This window comes from Aptenodytes forsteri, unplaced genomic scaffold (genome assembly GCF_000699145.1).
Source record: "Aptenodytes forsteri isolate BGI_AS27 unplaced genomic scaffold, ASM69914v1 Scaffold208, whole genome shotgun sequence".
Lineage (NCBI taxonomy): Eukaryota > Metazoa > Chordata > Aves > Sphenisciformes > Spheniscidae > Aptenodytes > Aptenodytes forsteri.
In genome coordinates, this window is record NW_008794963.1 from 3972131 (window position 1) to 3974320 (window position 2190).

General features: G+C 43.1%; 1 protein-coding gene across 1 annotated transcript; it reads left to right on the plus strand.

The window, feature by feature from the left end:
• The first annotated feature begins 143 nt into the window (after positions 1 to 143).
• KCNS2 (potassium voltage-gated channel modifier subfamily S member 2) lies at positions 144 to 1953 on the plus strand. The gene has a single exon (XM_009275486.1). It carries the CDS (start codon positions 174 to 176, stop codon positions 1605 to 1607), a length of 1434 nt encoding a protein of 477 aa, XP_009273761.1. The 5' UTR covers positions 144 to 173; the 3' UTR covers positions 1608 to 1953.
• The last annotated feature ends 237 nt before the right edge of the window (positions 1954 to 2190 follow it).

A 2190-nucleotide genomic window follows, 5' to 3' on the forward strand; every position in this document is an offset into this window, starting at 1 on the left:
GAAAGAAGAAAAGAAAAGAGGAGAAAGAAAGGAAGGAAGGAGAGAAGGAGAGAAGGGGGGGAGAGAGAGCGTGTCAATAGGTGAACATGCTGTAGATTTGCTCATTCTGCTGATTTTCTGTGCAATTGCATCCTAGGTTTTCATTCCTTATACACCTTTGGAAGGAGCTCACTATGACAGGGCAGAGTCTGAAAGCTTTATCTGAAGCGAATTTTGAAGACAATGAGATCAGCATCAACGTTGGAGGCTTTAAGAAAAAGATGAGATCCAACACATTATTAAGGTTCCCTGAGACTAGGCTGGGCAAACTGCTGAGCTGCCACTCAAAGGAGTCAATACTGGAGCTTTGCGACGACTATGATGACACCAAGAATGAATTTTATTTTGACAGGAACCCCGAGCTCTTTCCTTACGTGCTACATTTTTATAACACCGGCAAGCTCCATGTGATGGGTGAACTCTGCGTGTTTTCTTTCAGCCAGGAGATTGAATACTGGGGAATCAATGAATTCTTTATAGACTCCTGCTGCAGTTACAGCTACCATGGGAGGAAAATGGAGCCAGACCAAGAGAAATGGGAGGAACAAAGTGACCAGGAAAGTACCACATCTTCTTTTGATGAGATTTTGGCATTCTACAACGATGCCTCTAAATTTGACAAACAACCCTTTGGAAACATCAGGAGGCAGCTCTGGCTCGCTTTGGATAATCCTGGTTACTCAGTCTTAAGCCGAATCTTCAGTGTTCTTTCAATAGTGGTGGTGCTGGGCTCCATCGTGACCATGTGCCTGAACAGCCTCCCAGACTTTCAGATTGTTGACAGCAACGGGAACCCCGAGGAAGACCCTCGCTTTGAAATCGTGGAACATTTTGGTATTGCATGGTTCACTTTTGAACTGGTGGCGAGATTTGCAGTAGCTCCTGACTTTTTAAAATTTTTCAAGCATGCCCTGAATTTGATTGACCTAATGTCTATCCTTCCATTTTATATTACCTTAATTGTCAACTTGGTGGTAGAAAGTAGTCCGACTTTAGCAAATTTAGGCAGGGTTGCACAAGTCCTGAGACTCATGAGGATCTTCCGCATCTTAAAGCTTGCTAGACACTCCACAGGTCTCAGGTCTCTTGGAGCCACCCTGAAGTATAGCTACAGAGAAGTGGGGCTTCTTTTACTTTACCTCTCTGTTGGCATCTCCATTTTCTCAGTAGTGGCTTACACCATTGAGAAAGAAGAGAATGAGGGGTTAGCCACCATCCCTGCTTGTTGGTGGTGGGCTACCGTTAGTATGACCACAGTCGGCTATGGGGATGTTGTGCCAGGGAGCACTGCTGGCAAGTTGACAGCATCTGCATGCATCCTAGCTGGGATCCTAGTGGTAGTGCTTCCCATTACACTGATCTTCAATAAATTCTCCCACTTTTATAGGCGTCAGAAGCAGTTAGAGAGTGCCATGAGAAGCTGTGATTTTGGTGATGGCATGAAAGAAGTTCCGTCAGTCAACTTAAGGGACTACTATGCTTATAAAGTTAAATCCCTTATGGCCAGTCTTACCAATATGAGCAGGAGTACCCCCAGTGAGCTGAGCCTGAATGATTCACTGCATTAGTGTACAAGTTTGACAGCAGTTTGCATGAGACCTATCAAGAGCTATGTTTATAAATGTTTTCCTATTTGTCTTCTTTTTTCCTAGAGGATAGTGTTGCTGACACTGCACTAACTTTGCACTTGAGAAACTAAAGACATTTCTATTACAAGTTGACAGGTTGCACATTTTCATCCCGTTGCATAGGTACTAAATGCTGACTTCTTCATACAAATGTTACCACTTCCATGACATTAGTGCTAGCAGTATAGTGATGATCTGTTGCTTTGTGCATTTCCTCATTGGAGCAGAGAAATGAACATACCCAAGTGGAATAAAAATTCTCAGCTGTGACATGAGTAATAAAAAATCACCTATCATCTATACTGGTATCTGTACTAGTGTAGGACTTCCCATGCATTTTACAACAGTTTAAAACAATCACCTGTGAATCACTGACACGGGAACACTTCCCCCTATCTTTCTGACCAGTAATTCTGATCGCCACATGTCTGAAAACACCTCTGAGCTTCACATTTGAACGGAAGTTTGCTTACTCTTGAGCACGTGTTTTAAAAACTGGGTGTTCTTGTTCTGAAATGTTATG

Excerpts from the sequence above, each read along its gene's own strand:
- KCNS2 (XM_009275486.1), top strand. The coding sequence starts at position 174 with ATGACAGGGCAGAGTCTGAAAGCTTTATCTGAAGCGAATTTTGAAGAC.